At 36.9% G+C, this 18,334-nt stretch overlaps 3 protein-coding genes across 4 annotated transcripts in view; all 3 read left to right on the top strand.

The window, feature by feature from the left end:
- LOC133533192 (putative hydroxypyruvate isomerase) overlaps positions 1–18,334 on the top strand; it is a 114,169-nt gene that overhangs the window by 5,289 nt on the left and 90,546 nt on the right. The window lies entirely within an intron of this gene.
- On the top strand, positions 136–3,815 carry LOC133533239 (pseudouridine-5'-phosphatase-like). 2 transcript variants are annotated; one of them, XM_061872201.1, is made up of 4 exons: positions 136–268; positions 2,460–2,678; positions 2,755–2,990; positions 3,342–3,815. In XM_061872201.1, exons 1-4 carry the CDS (start codon positions 265–267, stop codon positions 3,519–3,521), a joined length of 639 nt encoding a protein of 212 aa, XP_061728185.1. In that variant the 5' UTR covers positions 136–264; the 3' UTR covers positions 3,522–3,815. The 2 variants fall into 2 exon arrangements, with proteins under 2 accessions (XP_061728185.1, XP_061728177.1); XM_061872193.1 differs by having other exon boundaries at positions 136–322.
- On the top strand, positions 3,739–18,240 carry LOC133533253 (pseudouridine-5'-phosphatase-like). The gene is made up of 4 exons (XM_061872209.1): positions 3,739–3,851; positions 4,259–4,477; positions 16,794–17,026; positions 17,605–18,240. The coding sequence occupies exons 1-4, from the start codon at positions 3,800–3,802 to the stop codon at positions 17,788–17,790; spliced, it is 690 nt and encodes a 229-aa protein (XP_061728193.1). The 5' UTR covers positions 3,739–3,799; the 3' UTR covers positions 17,791–18,240.

The raw sequence follows: 18,334 nt of genomic DNA, 5'->3' as shown, positions 1-18,334 counted from the left end.
ATGTATAACTGTGTATTATTTACATCAACATTTTGCCACATCTCTTTCTTAATTTCGTATACAGAAATTCTAATTTCTAGGCTGTGTCGAGGTTAATATCTGAACGAACCTTTTAAAAAGTCAATCTTGCGTGAAGTCGGTGTGTACTCGGCATAACCTAATAATTTAGCGCAAAAAATATCTTTAGTTTGAAAATTATTTTTCGTATGGTACAAAAACGATTTATTTCACGAAGTTTTCATTGTTATTTGGTAACTAACAAATATGGGTGCCTTTACTCCGGTAACACATGTCCTTTTTGACATGGATGGACTTATACTTAGTAAGTCCGTATTATATATTTCTTTTCACCACACTAACTAGTAAAGGCCCTCTTGATTGTTCATATATATTTCTTTTCACCACACTAACTAGTAAAGGCCCTCTTGATTGTTCAAAAACGAATGAGAAAGTTGCATTTCTACATGTGGGGCAAAGTAATCAGATGCAAATTTTGAGTTGTTTCCATAAGGAAACAACATAAGTTAGCTAGTAGAATTGACTTTTAAATGATGATTTTGAATGATATTTTTTTTATTACGTTCATTTGGATTTGATTTTATTTGAATTTTTTGGTATATCATAGTTGGTAGATTTCTTGTGTTGGTGTGGTGAAAAATTTTGTGTTTCACTCGTAAGCAAAGTTTGTTTAACCCTCGTGCATTGAAACCCTCGCAACGCTCAAGATTCGACTTCTCGAACCACTCGCTACGGTCGTGGTTCAATTTTGGAATCTTTCCCTTGCTCGGGTATCAATATTAATTAGCAGGAGCGGTTAAACAACAACTTTGCCCCCTTGTAAAACAAATGTGAATTGTACATTTCCGAAAATTTAGAACCCTCTTTAGCACCCCAGATACGTCAAAGTTTTTCAAGTTTAGCCCCAAACATTAAAGTTTTATCAAAGGACAATCTCCACCTTCTCGGCTCAACTATTTTCGATGAAGCTATTCCGTCTGTTTTGGCAAAATCTATATCTAAATTCCGCATGAATTCAGATCGTTTAATTAAAATTAGTAGCCATTCGGCTTTATTTATTTTAAAATTTTGTTTGATGGTTCCCAAATTTACCTACTTGCTCCGTTGCTGCCCTATCTGGAAATTCGCTAGTTTAGTTCAACCTATCCATAGCCTCCTCAAGTCACAACTGGAATCGATTTTGAATGTCCGATTTAATGAACAGGCATGGACCCAAGCATCTTTGCCTATTAGGTTTGGCGGTTTAGGAACTAAAACTAAAATATCGAGTGTTGCTCTGCCGGCATTCTTGTCTTCAATCCATAGCACGTCTGATCTCGCAGGTAAAATCCTTAAAGCCTTACCGGCAACAAACTGCGAGATCGCGTGCTTGGAGGAAGCCAAGAGTGCCTGGATAGCTGGACTGCACTTAAATTTACCACCTAGACCTAAGGGGCAAAGAGCTTGGGACAACATAGCCTCCGACGTCGTCCTAAAATCCCTGATCCATACATCCTCGGGTAAGGACCGCGCAAGGCTCCTTGCGGTTTCCCGACCAGAGTCTGGACACTGGCTACACGCATACCCATCACCAAACACAGGCACATTTATTGATCCGGAGACACTTCGAATAGCCATCGGTCTCAGAGTGGGGACTGATGTATGTGTGGACCACAGCTGCGCTTCTTGTGGGGCAACCGTAGATCGTCTGGGGCACCACGGACTTGCTTGCTCTTCGGGCGCCGGCCGCCTATCCCGTCATGCGGCACTCAACGACATCCTGAGAAGGGCGCTCGTCAGCGCCAACGTCCCCGCAGCTCTGGAGCCCCAGATCGTGCGGGACGATGGTAAGCGCCCCGACGGGATGTCGTTGATCCCCTGGAGGATGGGCCGTGCGCTGGTGTGGGACGCTACTTGCGCCGATACGCTGGCAGCTTCCTACTTGCCAGCGACCAGCAGAAACGCCAGGGCGGCGGCTGACGCCCGAGAGCGTTTTAAAACTAATAAATATAGCTGTCTCGGCACCAACTACGAATTCGTAGCTTTTGGTGTCGAGACACTTGGTCCGTGGGGCAAGGGTGCGCGTGGGCTCCACAGGGAGCTTGGAAAGCGATTGAGGGAGGCAACGGGAGACCCTCGCGCAGGCAGTTTTCTCGCGCAAAGGCTTGCCGTCGCGATACAGCGCGGGAATGCTGCCTGCGTGATGGGCACCCTGCCAAGAGGCCAGGGTCTGTTTTAGGTTTCTTTATTTTTTCTAGGTAGGTTTAGTTTTAGTCGTTTTATTTTATAAGTAGTCATAATTTAATTTTAATAATATTATTATTTACATACTTTATCTTTCATAAGTAAAATGAACTAATTTTCAATATTTATCTAGCTGATATAAAACCCCCTGGATTACCTTTACACGATTTCTATCTTTTACAGTGTAAACTGTAAATTACACTATATCTTGTTTTCAGATACTGAAGATTTATACACAGTTGCATTTCAAAATATTGTGTCAAAGTTTGGTAAAAAATATACCTACGAATTGAAAATAAGCCTGATGGGTTCACAAATGCACGAAACTGCTGATATGATAATTAAAGGATTAGATTTGCCAATGACTCGGGATGAATTTATAGAAGCAAGTAAAAAGGAATTTGCTGCTTTGTTTCCAGATACTGAGGTTTTACCAGGTAAATTAATTTAATTTTTATCTAAATGCATGCTACATTAATTTGATGCTAATATCTCAAATATATATATTTTTAGGTGTAAGAAGGTTGATTGAGCATTTACATAACAACAATATCCCTATTGGATTGGCAACAAGTTCAAGTATAGAAAGCTATGAGCTGAAAACCAAGAAGCGACACCAGCAACTGTTCTCACTGTTTCCCTACAAAACATTTGGCTCATCAGATCCAGAAGTTAAGAAAGGCAAACCATTTCCAGACATCTTCCTTGTAGCAGCATCAAGGTTCCCTGATAATCCAGCTCCAGAGCAGGTATGGTAATATATAAGCAAAATATGTATTCAGAACATGTAAAAAGTAAAGAAACTAGTTCATTTGCGGAATCCTCCAATGCAAAAAGAGGGGTGTTATATGTTTGACACCAATGTCTGTCTGTCTGTTTTTCTGTGGCATCGTAGCTCTTTAATGGATGAGCCGATTTCATTGCAGTTTTTTTTATCTAAATGCATGCTACATTAAGAGTATTAGTTTATTGGCATAAAATGGATTTTGTAACCATATAGATATAAATTTAAATTTTTAATGTTATATTTTATATATTTACAGAAAGGCTTTGGAAAAGAGCCATTATGAGTTGATTCAAAATATTTCACTTCTTTACAGTGCTTAGTTTTTGAGGACGCTATTAATGGTGTCAAGGCAGCCCGAGCAGCAGGGATGCAAGTAGTAATGGTGCCAGATGCAAAACTTGACAGAAGTTATACCAAAGAAGCCACCCTTGTATTAAACAGCATGGAAGAATTCAAGCCTGAACTCTTTGGCTTACCACCGTTTACCAATTAATGTTATAGGTAGTTCTAAATTAGGAAAATAAAAAAAATATAGTTGCGATACAACGGTGTGTTGTAGGCCTTAGGCTGTTATGTAATTGTAGATAGCTACAACATCATTAATATAAGTGATATAAGCATCATGGTCGGCTTATCTATTTCAGTGGCTGTTTACACTACTTATCTTAAATTAATTTAAGATACATTTTATACAATCAGTTGAATTAGTACAAAGAGGTGTTCTTGTGATACTAAGTGTATATAAAGATACTTTTATATTATAAATAAAGTATGTTTCGACCTGTGAGCCATGTTTTATTTGACATGGATGGACTTATATTAAGTAAGTTGGTTGTTGGTAGTTATGTACTATGTACCTACACATTTCAAATTACCAATTATAGAAATAGTAAGTTTTGCTTTACTATTGGTATTTGTATCTAATAACTTACTTCTTATTACATAAGCAATATGTATACCTATTTTTCGGCAATGGTGTTTTCTAAATCGGTTCTAGCGTTGTTGATAAAATTTGTAATTAATCTAGTTAATTAGTCAAGAATGTAGCAATGTCAAAGGTGAATGACCACTCTGTCAAGAGTGAACAACTGTGGAGAGGCGAGGAGTATTAATGTACTATATGTAGATATAGGTAGCTATAAAATGTGTATTATTATGGTCTTTATATTTTTGACATAATGTATTCAACTAGTTGTAATACTTTTCAAACCAATGTTTTTATTTTTACAGACACAGAAGAGTTATACACGATAGGGTTTGAAAAAGTAGCGTCTCGGTATGGAAAAACATTCACCTTTGAGCTGAAGTGCCAGATAATGGGGCAACAGAGCAGGGAATTTGCAGCATCCATTATTCAGGGGCTCAACTTGCCAATAACTGTAGACGAGTTCTTGGATGAAACTCGGGCTATCTTTAATGAACTGTTCCCTGACTGTAAGATAATGCCTGGTAAGAGACCACTTAAAGTATGAATTTCTTAAATGATTTTTAGGCCCAGACCCTAATCTGTTAAACAAAAACCATTTGTTTCTTTTATGCGAGCCGTGAGCTCCCGTATTAGCCACGTGGTAAAGCAACAATGCCCTTTATAAAAAGCAACTGTATCGTGAGAGTATTAAGATTCATATCTATGTAATAATATAAGCGGCCGCCAACTTCGAGGTGGTCGATCCTCCTACATTATCAAAATATCTTATACCTTTAAACGAGCAATTCTTGTATATATATATATATTTCTGTGATGTCGGAAACGGCTCTAACGATTGCGCTGAAATTTGGTATATGGGGGTTTTTGGGGGTATACAATCGATCTAGATTAGTCTTATGTTTGGGAAAACGCGTGTTTTCGAGATTTCATGCGTTTTTCTTTCGACGCAGAATATGGTCGCTAATTTCGTGTTGCCGGCCACTGTCCGTCTGGCTGGTCCAGCGGATTAAGACGCGGACGGCTAGAAACGAATGTTACGGGTTCGAATCTCGCCCGGTGACTAACTTTTGTTTTTTTTTTATATGTTCAAGTTTATATATAATTTTTTATTGTTTTAGACAAGTTTCATTTCGTAAAAAAATTTAGTTAAGATTTTCATCTATACACCACCATATTACAATAAATAGTTATAACCGAGCAAAGCTCGGTCCCCCAGGTACTGTTATCTTATGAGCTGTAACATAGATTTGAACCTTAATAATATTACGATACAGTTGCTTTTTAAATGACATTCTTGCTTTTACAAGTCTATCACGGGAGCCGACCGTTCGCAGTGTCTTAGGCGTAAAAATAATTTCTGAGAATCTATATTAGATCACCACATTCACAATAGTGAAAATATGAGTAGGTACATGTGGTAAGATTATTTTTTGCTACCAGTTGCTCTTTTGGTTGTAAATATCGGAACGAACAATACGTACTTATGTCAACTAGAAAAAAAAAACATAACTTCATTTTCCAAATTACCTTTAGTCGCAGCGAAAATTTAAAGGGCTATGCGTCAAAATGGTCCAAAAACCAACAGAGTTGAGATTTAAGTCATTAGATAGGTATTTCTATGCACTTCATTTCGTTCTGTGGACACCAAGCGGAATGCCATTGCAGAACTGAGATATTTGTATTTTAGTCAAGATGTCATCACCCTTATTACCTAGTCAATAGAGTCCACTGCTGGGCGAGCGCGGCGAATGGTTTGCCGCGCTGGCAGCGGTGCGCGAACATCTACCTTGCAGCAATTAATTTACTTACTATGCCTCTGGATGACATTTTGACAAAATACAAATATCTCAGTTCTTGACCTTAGAATAAATTTTAAAGTGGAAAAATTACTACCATGGATAATTTTGCCACTTTTAAATTTATTCTAAGTTTAATAGCATCGTTTGCAGACGTCTCTCGCTTCTTAACAAATAATTTAGTATGGTAGCACAATTCCGCTTGGTGCCCATAGAACGAAGTGAAGAACATACGAGGGCTGATCAAAAAGTTGTTAGTTGCTCCGGCTCTACTCATGCGATAAAAAAAATATTTATACTATAGTGAGGGATATTTCAATGCTACTTATGGCCATCATTTTTTTTTTAATTTATGCAAATAGTTTTTTTTTTTATATATTTTTAACTGAAAGCTGTTTTGTATAACGGCAATTTTGGGCACAATTAAATGAATTTCGTATTGAAATTTTTGAAAATCGAACTTAAATTTACCCGGGTCTAATTATTATCTTCCTTCTGCTATTTCCAATGTATAAATCAATAAATAATCATATATGCATATATATATATATATTTTAAACATCAGTAATTTTTACTTTTAATGAAAGGACTCTTTGTTGACACCTATTAAACCATAATAATATTTACTCAATCAAAACGATTTATAAGTACTTACGTAAAAGAACGGCCGAGATTCGTCATTAGTAGCACCTTAAAAACTTTTGTTTTTTTTTTACAAAAACTGTCTATAAAATGACAGCACATATCGAGTCTCAATTACTGATTTTCATGACTGATGGTTAGGCTTCGACGCGTCGAAGTAAAAATAAAATAAAAACAAAAATAAGCGTTTTCTAAAAATGTATTTATATTACTTTAATAAGCACTGAAAAATCACTCGCAATAGTATAAATACAATTTTAATCGCATGAGTAGAGCTGGAGCAACTCACAACTTTTGGATTAGCCCTCGTATCAACACCTAGCTAATGACCTAACACATTTCTGTTGGTTTTTTGGACCAGGGTCCATACAAAGTTGCCCATGGTCCTTTCGTTGTCTGCCTATCGCTCGGATAGGCAAGAGCGACGTTACAGCTGTCGGCGCCAATCAAGACTTTTTAGTCTACATTTTTAACCGATTTCAATTTCATAGAAAGAGGAGGTTCTGTATTCGGTTGTGGCAAGTTTTTTTTATGTAGGTATGTACAGTCGCCATCAGATATATCGGAGCGGCCGAGGTACTCAAATATTTCTGAGCAGCAATAAATTTCAATAAATTCTTTACAGTAAATGAGGTCAATAACATCTGAACATCCAATTCCCCATAAATATATGAGCAGTGGTTTTTCAATTAAATCTGACCACACAACGAGACAATAATATCTGCACAGACAGGGTGATCATAAATATCTGAACATTTAGGGAAAATATACCTTAAATCACTTAGCATACAGTTTAAATGTAATCGTACAGAATTACAGATGTAGTTAATATTCCTTTTACAAAATAAGTAGGTATACAAAATATAAATCTGCGAAAAGCAACTTCACGGTCTTGTTACAAGACACACATTTGAATAAAATATTTTGGCAATTCACGAAAACGGTAACATACTGTCATTGCATATGTGTGTCTCACGTTTTGATCTGTCACTACGTCATTAATTTCGTGCAAGTATCAAATGTATATATGTAATATTGAAGCTGCCAAATTAAAATAGGTACGAATGCTTTTCAATATTTCATCTACTATTGCGTCGGTCACCATGGCCTAGCGGTTTAGTTATAAGAAATCATAATTATATACCGTTGCGTCAGGGTTCAAATCCTCAATTGTGCTTATTTTTTGTATTTTGTTAAGAATTCATGTTCTTATTTTTATTTTTATTTTAGTATTTTTATTTATTAAAAACTAAACAATCTTAACATCAAAATTTTTTTTTTTTTTACTATTTTTATTTTTATAAAAAGTAACTAAATGTTGCATATAGCGTTGTTGTAACACGGGCATTACATTTAACTCAACCAAACAATTGAAAACTGTGATATATCAATGTCATTTCTAACATCGATCGTCCGAGATAGTACGTACGTTTAGTAGCAAATGTATGAACTCGCACTAAACACTAATCAATAAGTAAACAGGCCCTAAGGCAAGTGTACACGCTCGTAAGGGCCTTATAATATAAAAATGTATGATTGATTATCTCCGAAATGGAGTTAATTAGAATATCGGTATCTTTGAGAAAGTTACTTAATTTAAGCTCAGGAATGCACCCTCGAAATTAACGCAAATAAAAAAAAACACGGTGTAGAAACTCGTTACTTTTCAAAACTACAAAAAAAAACATAGTGAGTTCAAGCCTCCGTACCGCTCAATTTTCATGATGAGAATAGAAAAAAAATACAAAAAGGGTCTTTCATGTTGTATTAACGGCCATACATTGCTACTTTAAAGGGTAAAAACTCAGAGCTTTTATAACAGGAGAAGGCTTATCTGTCATTTCCCGTACAAAAATAGTCTGCCGTTTTTTGCGGGGGAGGGGTATGTCAAATGTATGGCGATTCGTACGTAACGTATCAAGCTACGTCAGATAAACGTTACTTCATACAAAAATCTTGATAAATTTTCAGGATTTTCGGCAGAGGGGTAAGCTATGAAAGGCGGCTCCCGTTATGAATGATCTAAGGGTAAAAATGTATTGATCATAGATGGCAAGTAATAAACACTTCATTATACACGTGCAAACTCTTTTGAAGAGCTTCACACTTCAACTAATACTAGATAATACTCGTACTTTTTTCGACGTTGACAACTATCTAGCAATTGTTATCGTCTTCATGTATCAATTGGATCGCATTGGATGTAAATTGCTATATCTACCTATTAAGTGTTAAAAAATCTTTTAAGATGATTCCCTATCGCATTGATAGTGAAATAAAAAGAAAAATCATACAACTAAAGAACGATGGTGTGCCCGTTACAGAGATCGCAAATGAAGTCGGTGTAGCGGTGAGTATATTTTATGACATTCGAAACGGGAAAAGGAAAATGTTGATGAGTTAGTATTTTTGAATTTAACGCAATTAAAATTAAAAATAAGTTTTTTATTTCAGAGAAACACTGTATATTTATGGCTGGAAAGATGGCAGGGAGAAGGAAACATAAATAACCATGTTTCGTATGGACGTCCGCGCTGTACTGCAAGAGGGCAAGACGTCGCAATTGTGAATCAAGCTCGCGATGACAGATTTATTAACACAACACAATTTGCAAATATACACCAAGTGTCCAGCAGCACAATACGAAGACGTTTAAAAGAAGCTGGCTTGCGAAATAGAGTGCCGGCAAGGAAGCCGGCTCTCACTGCCCGACACAAAGCTGAGCGGTTACAATTCGCTGCGACTTATTTAAACTACAATTTTGACAACGTCATATTTATGGACGAAAAGGTTTTCTGCTCATCTGATAACGGCAGAGTGAGTCTATGGAGACCAGATAATACACGGTATCTCGAGCCAAATGTGGTGCCTAATCGTCAGAGCGGGCGTATCACGATTGGTTTCTGGGGCTGGATGTGTAAGAATGGTCCGGGGGAGTTGGTAGAGATAACAGGACGAATGAATGCAAACGATTACAAAGATATACTGGAAAACTCATTTCTACCAACTGCCAACGTTGTTTATCCGAATGAACACATTACATTCATGCAAGATAATAGCTCCGTGCATAATGCTAGGTTAGTACAAGCATGGATTCATGAAAACAGAGATGTGTTGACTAGAATCAAAATGCCGGCTAAGAGCCCCGACCTCAATCCCATCGAGAACTTGTGGGGAAAAATGGTCCAAGAATGGGACGAAAGCCGCTGTCGCACAAAGGAAAACTTAAGACTTCATGCTTACAACGTGTGGGAGTCGTTTATAGGCCGCACTACCTGCGAGAATCTAGTCGATTCGATGAGAAGAAGGCTGCAAGCGGTACTTAATGCAGAAGGAGGTTACACCCAATACTAACTTTTGTTACCCATGTAGTAGTGTTTATGATTTTATTATTATATTTCAAACTAAGGTATATTTTCGTTTTATTAGGTACTCTCTTTTATTTTCACTACTCTTAATATTCCTAATGATATCATTCTATGAAAATAAATAGGATCATGGACTTATTTGCCGTACATTTAGCCCTTAACCATATTTTATTAGTTTACGAACTGAAAATGAGAAGGCACTTGTCCCACCGCACACGGTTAGCGAGAAGCGAGCAGCGAGCAGCGTAAAGCTAATGTGTTCTGATAGCATTTTCGATTTGCCTATAAGAGGGTGTTCGATTGCGGCGGGCGTACATTCGCTTCACGACCAAGGTTGCGGCCCTGCACAAATCCGCACGCAAGACGCATGTGTTCAGCGGTATTAAAAGGAATTAAAATTATCATTGTTATGTAAACTAGATCCCAACAAAAACATAAATGTGTACAAAAAGGCCATATCTGAAAGAGTCACTGAGTCCGGGCGACTCATGCATGCCGCACGTTTCGCACAATAAGAGTAAGATAAGGACGCCATTAGTATCACGATGACGTCACGCTCTACCTCAGGCAGTGTATGTATACACCCTACATCCAGCAATCTCTTTTTAGTTTTGACATTGACAAAACCGAATGGTGGTTGTGTTGAAAATGTATTCGAGCGTAGTAGTACCTACGTTAAAAAATTTTAAATCATATGCCAAGTGACTTAAGGTATATTTTCCCTAAATGTTCAGATATTTATGATCACCCTGTCTGTGCAGATAACTTTGACGAGTTGTGTGTTCAGATATTATTGTCTCGTTGTGTGGTCAGATTTAATTGAAAAACCACTGCTCATATATTTATGGCGAATTGGATGTTCAGATGTTATTGACCTCATTTACTGTAAAGAATTTATTGAAATTTATTGCTGCTCAGAAATATTTGAGTACCTCGGCCGCTCCGATATATCTGATGGCGACTGTACACCGATTACTCCGACACCTGTGGTCCGATTTGAGTTCTTTTTTTGTTTGAAAGGATTTACCTTCAAGTTGGTCCCATTTTAATTGGGTTCTGATCTGATGATGGGATCCATGAGGAATTGAGGGAACTCCTCATTTTTTAAAGGCACGTGTATGGTGATTTGGGTGTTTTCTTAACCAAACTGAGCATTTTCTCTCAAAAACCATCAACTTGATGAAGTGGATCTGATGATGATGATTTTTTGATGATAATGATGATGAGTTTTTTAAATGTAAGTAATATGTTCACAGATTACTCCTACACCCGTGCTCCGATTTGAGTAATTCTTTTTTTGTTTGAAAGGAGTTTCCTCTAAGGTGGTCCCATAATATTTTTGGTTCTGATTTGATGATGGAATCCACGAGGAATTGAGGGAACTCCTCAATTTTTAAAGGCACATGTATGGTGATTTGACTGTATTCTTAAGAGCAATTCCTAGCTGAGCAACTTTTCAAATCTCGAATTTTTGAAGCTATGTTTCTGTCGCGCTGCGGTGGGCGGGAGCGGGAGCTATCTAAGTGTCAGTGCGCACACACAGACGCGAGACGTGAGCGCTCACTCATTGCGCGCCGTTGCGTCGACATGTCGACGTCGCCCGCGAGCCGGACGGAATTCATCCTGCGCTGCCCGAAGCAAGTTGTTTTTGGTCTCATATCACAGATCTCATATTTTGATCACATAATATTGTTTTTCATTTTTATATTATACTGTATCTATTAATTACCATATAGGTAAAAACTGCAAAAAAGAATGATGTCCCTGCTTCGGTCGTCGTCGTACAGTCAAGTGCAAAAATATGTATCGAAAGAATCTTCTCATAAATATGGTACTACGCTCTTATTACACTGGTATAAGATGCTATGAGACATATTTTTGAGTAAGATGTGTACACCCATATTTTTACACTTGACTGTACCTATCCGTGACCCAACTTGGGTGTGATCACGGTGTGTTGTGAAATTTTGTAAGTAGGTATAAATATATGGTTAAACTACAATCTATTTTACTTGTAGTACGATGGGGCTAAACTTGGGTCGCCTTATTGAAGAACGTATCGCAATGACAATCTGAGTAAAGTATGTTGGGGTAATGCCGGACAATTTTGGGACCAATTGAGAGAACTCGTGAAAAAACGTTTTTTCAAGATCTCAGCACATGATAGATTCTTGAAGTACGGAGCAAATCGTTAAATAATAACCGTAGATTCGGCCTGAATTTTGGTAATTTTCAATATAGAACGGTTTCAGTTTTGTACCTGTGTAAAGATGAGACATACTTTTTTTAGGGTAACGAGTGTTTTGCCATCAAGGGAGAACATAGGATGGTGAAAAAAAGTTGCTTCTAATGGAAAGAGAATAAGATATCACAAAAAAATAGGTCCGGTTTCTACCCTTCTCGAATGTATATAAATTGCAGCCACCAATAATTACAAACTTAAAAGTTGTCATCGAAAGTTTTTAATTCGTATTTTTGAATCCGATCTTAACCCTGATACAAAAATTGGTAAAATTGTGGCTCTCAAACTTTGATACCTAATATAAGGCAATTTGATATGTAAGCAATGTGCTAAGAAACCTCTTATTGTAAGGTTTACCCGAAGTAATAAAATAAGAAAAACGACTAAAATTATAGATAGGTTTCGAAGTTTTGACAATTTAAGATCTCGTGAACTGTACAGGTTTAGTGAAAGTGTAAATGTATTGTTTATTGAAAGGAATGTACTGGAAGATATTACGTGCTTAAGTAGGAGGGACAAAAATCGAAATAAAAAAATAATCGTGCCCAGTCATTTTTAATGAAGGTCGCCAAAAAAATAAGAATCAAACTTAGAAATCAAAAAGAGTAAGTAGTTCTTTAAAAAGGTCAAAGTCACTGAGAGCCCATCTTGAAGTATGGAAAATAAGTAAAATTGCGATTTTATTGGTATAATTTTGAAATTATATATATAGTTGATATACAATCTTTTTTTTTATAAAACGTAAGGATCGTATGTAAAGAGTAAAGTAAATATATAGGAAAAGGGAGCCCTCTTGAAGCATTTTAAGGAAACTAATTTCGAAGCCCTATCTCTATTTTGTATCCGAAACTAGCTATGTATGTATGCGTGCACATCTACATATGCATCTGTATGTGTAGGTACTTTATTGCAAAAAATTGCTCATATGCTATCTATTTTACTCGATTTTGTTATAAAATTCAACATGTATCATCATCTCTATACAATATAAATACTCTTTATTGCACACCTCAATAAAAGAAAACAATACAAAAGAAAACAGGAACATAAGCACAGAGGTAAACAACATGCGGTCTTATCGCTAAAAAGCGATCTCTTCCAGGCTACCTTTGAGTTGCGGAAATTAAAAAAATGACATTGTCCGTAAGTAGGTGTACATACACATACAATATACATACATACAAAATAGACTCCCAAAATCTCTTCCTTTTGATTTACCGTCGCGTTGGTAGTGGTACTGGATAAAAATAATGGTACAAAAGTGTGATCAAGAAAACAATAAATGTGATAATTAAGTAGCTCAGTAGGTAAATTGAAGAAAATGTAAAGTTTGACAATCACTGCTGTTTTTTAAATAGGTAAAGATCGGGTTGTTTCTCTCGGATCTTTACCTGGAAGGGTCAAGATCGGATATCGGTCTGCAGCAGTCCTAGGTCTGTTTTGATTGGATAGTTATATAAAAAATATCGAAAAAGAAATTATACATTAAAACAAGAACAGTTTCGTCACAATACGCAAAATAAATTACAGGGCGAAGATCGGATAGAAGAAAAAAATTGCGAAAATATCTTGCTCCCTGTGATTGCGCATAGCACAAGCCCGACGCCCTGAGCGACGCGGGGACACTGGCAGTCGAGGCGCAATGAAATGGCATCTTACACAATGTTGCCAACATTAAAAAAATAAAGCCAAATTAGGGAGACATGAATGTCCTACGTTCTTCACCCGCATCCGGTATTTACCCAACATACCTACCTTAATCGTTGAACCGCCGCATTTCAAAATGGCCCTTATTTTGATATCGGCTAGCCGTATTGTAATACGGTGGATTATACAATACGACTGCGATACTTATATATAAATCCCCTCGTTAATGTAATTTCATTTTTGCTATCTAGTGGCAAACATCAAAGTAGTTATCTTTTACTTGTGACGCACAAGTGTGAGCAATGTAAAATACTATAAGTATTTCTAAAAAAAATTGCCTTGTTTATTGTGATTAATTGATTATTAAATTCGCAAAATGCTGTCGTTTTATTTAAAATAATGAAATAATTAGACCAGTTCCGAAAGTACCGGGAAATCCCTGTTCCTATTTCCACCAGTACCGAAAATCCCGGTTCTTTAAAACAGTACCGGTTCTGCAATCCCTAATAAGGATGTTATGCCCATCACTAATCCTTCTGTGTACGTATATTTATAAACTGTCTCCGCCTCCAATTCGTGCGATAAGGACAACTGCAGCTCGGACTAAAATTCACTCGCAAAAAACTCAAAAATCGAGGTTTCGCTCTCGACTGTTTCCTCCTCCAAAACGCAACCAATCATTATGAAATTTTGGAAATTGCAAGAGGAAGGAATAATCTATGCCGCTATGTTTTGATTTTTTGGATATTTATTGTCATATTTGTATACTGTGCCTTTTTTTACAGCCAATTCAATTGAGCCGTTTTTGCGATTTTTGAGCGCTGTAAGTTTCTTCAAAATAAAATAATCCAAAAAAGCAAAACATAGCGGCACAGATATTGATGATATTGATCTTATTTGAAAAAATCATTGCTCTAGGTTTAAAATCCAGGGAGGAAATAGTCGAGAGCGTTTGTATGGAAAAATCACCACTAGGAATTCCTCTTAAGCAACTCAAGCATTTCCTCTCGTAAACTACCAATTTGATGTAGTGCAACTGTAGCCTTACCACGAGTTTGACTCTACATATTAACTGACGTGATCGTAACTTACTTTCTATACATCTCGCTCGGACTAATAGGATGCCAGTACGAGCGATATGCATAGAAAATAACTAAAATAAGTTACGCTATAGTAAATATGTCAGTGTGAAACTCGTGGTAAGTCTACTTACTGATTATAAAGACCACGGGCGATATGTACGTGGAACTTACCTGTTATAATTGGGTGTATTTTTTTGTTGTAATAATTGTGATACATGTAAGTTTTTTTTTGGAATAACTTTTGATATTATTTAAGTTGTATATGATAATATAAATAAATGTAATGGGTGTATTATGATTTTTGATGTACGCAGTGTTGGAAATAAGAGGTGAGGGGTAGGTGTGAGAGGTATGTGAGGTAGACGGGGGTCTGAGGTTGGGGTTTGAGGGGTTTGGGCTTGACGAGTCAGGCTTTGAGATGTGAAGGGGTCGAGGGCGTGGTGAATTGATGGGTCGGAGTCTAAGGGGTTGGAAGTTGAGGAATTGGGGGTTAGGATTAGGAGTTAAAGGATCGGGGAATAGCGGTTGAAGGTTTGGTGTTGGTGGTTCAGGGTCAAGGGTTTCAGTGATCAGGGGTTGATGTGCTGTGAGGTCGAGTGATTGGAAGGTTGAGGGATTAGGCCAGTGGCGGGGCGGAGGATAGATTTAGAGTATAGTGGCAGGAATGATTTCCCAGACGCACTCAAGGAAAATCCTAACTATTTATTAAAGTTAACAAATTTAGTGTTAAACATGATTGCGTTTTTCATTTATGCGTCACGCGTTACTCGTAAGCTCTTAACAATGCCTTATAACTAAAAATGGAAAAATAAAAACTTTTTACAAAAAAAAGTAAACCTACTTCAAAAAGGATAAAATAAAATATTATCACTTTGGATTAACGCATTGGATTTATACTAATATACCGACAAACATGATATGGACTGCGCTAAGAAGGTTCGACCGTGTGTTCTTAGTAGGTACTTACCTACAGAAAGTATGTTCATTGCGGTCGTGTAAGGCAATCCAACGTATTGTATTTACATATTTATATAGCCGCATCCTTATCGAATCGCACCAAAATCATGGTATGCTTCAAAGTTTGGCTTGGCACCGACTTCAAACATATCAGTTGGTAACACATACTTAAACAAAACCGGCCAATAGCATGTCGGGCCACGCTCAGTGTAGGGTTCCGTAGTTACTCTTCCGTCACAATAAGCTAAACTGGAGCTTAAAGTATAGTAAATTGTTAACCAAGGGATGAAACGGTACCTTTCACGCGAGTTAAACAAATAGGCAAATTTGCATAATCAGTACCTAATTAAAGTAAGTCTTTTTACTATGAAGGAGAAACTTTTTGCGATAACTCAAAAGCAGCTAAACTGATCATGTCCGCTATAGTTTTCATTTAATGTCTTTTTTAAGCTCTACTTCCACGATTTTTTTCATATTTTTTGGACCTATGGTTCAAAAGTTAGAGGGGGGGGGGACACATTTTTTTTTCTTTCGGTGCGTTTATCTCCGAATATATTCACTTTATCAAAAAAATGTTTGTTGAAGACCCCTACTAGTTTTGAAAGACCTTTCCATCGATATCCCACACTGTAGGGTAGAAGCCAAAAAAAAAATTCACCCCCACTTTACGTGTAGGGTACCCTCAAAAAAATTAAATTTTTAGATTTTATTGTACGACTTTGTCGGCTTTATTGACTTATATATCCATGCCGAATTTTAGCTTTCTGGTACTAACGACCACGGAGCAAAGCCTCGGACAGACAGACAGACGGACAGACGGACATGGCGAAACTATAAGGGTTCCTAGTTGACTACGGAACCCTAAAAAAGAATAATATTTTATTTTATTCTTTATAAGAATAATATTTTATTTTATTCTTTTTGATGTAGGTTTACTTCTTTTTGTAAAAAGTTTTTATTATTTGTTTATGATGATGTCACTCATAAAGGAACCTATGTACTTTCGTATTTACCATAATGACGTTTTTGGATCATTGCCGAAATGCGGCAGAAGTGTTAATTATTATTGTTTGCATTAATTTTTTTTTCTTATCTACTTACAGGAGTCGAGAAACTCATTCGTCATTTACACAAAAACAAAATTCCTATCGGATTGGCTACAAGTAGTAGCAAAGAAACATACGATCTAAAAACGCAAAAGCATCATGCTTTCTTTGATTTGCTAACGTACAAAACATGGGGTTCTTCCGATCCCCAAGTCAAGTTGGGCAAACCACACCCAGATATATTTTTAGTGGCAGCAAATAGATTTCCTGATAAGCCTGAACCAGAAAAGGTAAAGTATCTTTATCATACATTTTTACAATACCAAAAAGTCACTAACAAAACGAGGAAAAAAACTCCATCCATACTTACAAAGACGAGATGTCAGTGAAAGTGAGTTTAAACTTAACTTAAAGCATCTTTCACTTTGTATAATACTAGAGATTAGTTTCATTACTTAATCATGGTACAGTCAAGTACATAAAATATGGGTGCACACAAAAATATGTCTCATAGCTCTTTTATATCGGCGAATTAAGAGGACTATAATGGGACATATTTTTGAGTAAGTTACGTGGACCCATATTATTACTGTACTATATTGAAACTACATATTTGAATACATACGAATATGACATAGCACCTACTTTATCAGTTGTATCACAAACAAAAAGAGGAAAAAAATAGGTAAAATAAAAATCCCACCCAGAATTAGAAAGATGAGATGTCATTTTCAAAGAAAGCATCATTCACTTTGTATGTACAGATCAGTTTTATTACTTACTCATCTGGCATTAGGTTCACTTTTCCTTAGTTCGTGTAGAAGTGTTTTCATTATGTATAATATAACAGTGAAACGTTTTTTTTCAGTGTCTAGTGTTTGAAGACTCTCTGAACGGCGTCAGAGCAGCGCGTGCGGCCGGCATGCAGGTGGTGATGGTGCCCGACCCACGGCTGGATCGAGCGCAGGCCAAAGAGGCTGGCGCCACGCTCACGCTAGATTCCATGGAGGACTTTAGCCCTGAACTATTTGGTTTGCCACCATACAATGATTAGTGCCTACCTGCTCAAACAGACCAGGGATTATGTTTCTACTGGTAAAAACTGAGATTTTTGTCCCAGTAGTTACCACTAATAAAAGGTGGAAAATATCCCCAGAAGTTACTAGTACATTCTTTTTGGCAATATTGATAAAAAGAATGTGTTAACATCTACTGGAAATAAACATTCCATCGATTACAAGTACTAACTACTAACCCCCTTATTCATAAACGTGTACTAGTTACGATGCCGCTGATCATCGTTTGTCCCTTTCCATATAATACGTCGGAAAGGGACAAACGATGATCAGCGGCATCGTAACTTTAGTACGCGTTTATGAATAAGGGGGTTAATGAATAAAACAGTTTATTGGTTGGTAACAGGGGGCCTACCGCAAAAACCGAAATTCCCTAATTGCGGGATCTTTCTCTTTTACTCTCACTAAGATGTAATTAGAGTGACAGAGAAAAATGCCTGCAATTGATGAACTTCGATTTTCGTGGTTATAGCCCTGGTTCAGTGTTTTATGTTTTTTTTTTCAATGAAAGGAGAAATTTCA

Source organism: Cydia pomonella, chromosome 2 (genome assembly GCF_033807575.1).
Source record: "Cydia pomonella isolate Wapato2018A chromosome 2, ilCydPomo1, whole genome shotgun sequence".
Classification (NCBI taxonomy): domain Eukaryota; kingdom Metazoa; phylum Arthropoda; class Insecta; order Lepidoptera; family Tortricidae; genus Cydia; species Cydia pomonella.
This window is presented reverse-complemented; position numbering and strand designations above follow the sequence as displayed.